The sequence below is a fragment of the Triticum aestivum genome, unplaced genomic scaffold, assembly GCF_018294505.1.
Source record: "Triticum aestivum cultivar Chinese Spring unplaced genomic scaffold, IWGSC CS RefSeq v2.1 scaffold135979, whole genome shotgun sequence".
Lineage (NCBI taxonomy): Eukaryota > Viridiplantae > Streptophyta > Magnoliopsida > Poales > Poaceae > Triticum > Triticum aestivum.
Genome location: NW_025239548.1, coordinates 1 through 945, shown reverse-complemented (window position 1 = coordinate 945; position 945 = coordinate 1). Strand labels below are relative to the sequence as shown.

General features: G+C 53.9%; 1 protein-coding gene across 1 annotated transcript; it reads right to left on the bottom strand.

Moving 5' to 3' along the window:
• Positions 1 to 412: 412 nt before the first annotated feature.
• On the bottom strand, positions 413 to 942 carry LOC123176722 (nucleobase-ascorbate transporter 1-like). Its single transcript, XM_044590805.1, has 2 exons — positions 625 to 942; positions 413 to 532 (listed from the first exon to the last, which is right to left on the bottom strand). Exons 1-2 carry the CDS (start codon positions 940 to 942, stop codon positions 413 to 415), a joined length of 438 nt encoding a protein of 145 aa, XP_044446740.1.
• Between the last annotated feature and the right edge of the window lie 3 nt (positions 943 to 945).

The window sequence follows — 945 nt, the reverse complement described above, 5'->3', positions numbered from 1 at the left end:
CACATGTTGCCTTCACTTCAATCTAAGCCATGTTTAGGCATAGCAGTACGTAGCATTGGTAAACCAAGCACGGAGATATAAGAGAGGACACTTCTGTCTAATAGCTACCTAATAACAACCTAAATTAACCCCCCAAAACCACCAAACCCCCTCCCCTTTCAAAAAAAACAAAAACCTCAGCTCCTGCCAGGTGCTGACGCGTGGATGCCTATTGGTCCCGGTTGGTGGCACCAACCGGGACCAAAGGCCCTCCTGCCTGGGCTGCCCGCACCGGCCACGTGGACGGCCTTTAGTCCCGGTTCGTGTAAGAACCGGGACTAAAGGGCTAGGGCATTAGTAACGACCCTTTAGTCCCGGTTCCTGAACCGGGACTAAAGGCCCTTATGAACCGGGGTAAAAGCCCCTTTTCCTACTAGTGTGTGTGGTGGTACGTGGAGAAAATACCCCAGAGCTGGCTGTAACCAAGGATGATCTGAATACTGGAGGACACTATAACCGCCCCTTGTATGGCCCGCATGCTCTGGAGGAATCTCTGCTCAAAGATGGTTTTGATTAGACCATACCATTAAAGAATTTCTGAATGTGCGGATACTAGAAAGTGAAAGTGAATGAATGATTGCTCACCTTGTGGTCGTCAGGTACGGCCGCGAGCGATGAGTCCTGCACGATGGCCATCACCGGGATGAGGAAGGCGTAGGAGCTGCCTATGACCGTGGGCAGCCGCGTCCCGAAGAGCGACTGCAGCAGCGTGTTGATGCCGGTGACGAAGAGCAGCGTCTGCACCACCCTCACCCTGTCTCCCTGCAACCCATCCGAGATGGCAAGCCGAGAACACCACCAGACATTGTTGGCACTGAAACTTGTGACGCCAGGCGCCAACCCATGGGGGGTGGCGCAAATCAAGAAACACAGAGGCGTACTCACGTCGCTCCCGCCCATCATGGG

Bases quoted from the DNA above. Each gene is read 5' to 3' on its own strand.
- LOC123176722 (XM_044590805.1), bottom strand. From the start codon at position 942: ATGATGGGCGGGAGCGACGTGAGTACGCCTCTGTGTTTCTTGATTTGC. The intron at 533-624 runs GTGAGCAATCAT...ATCTTTGAGCAG, and splicing joins CCGTACCTGACGACCACAAG to AGATTCCTCCAGAGCATGCG.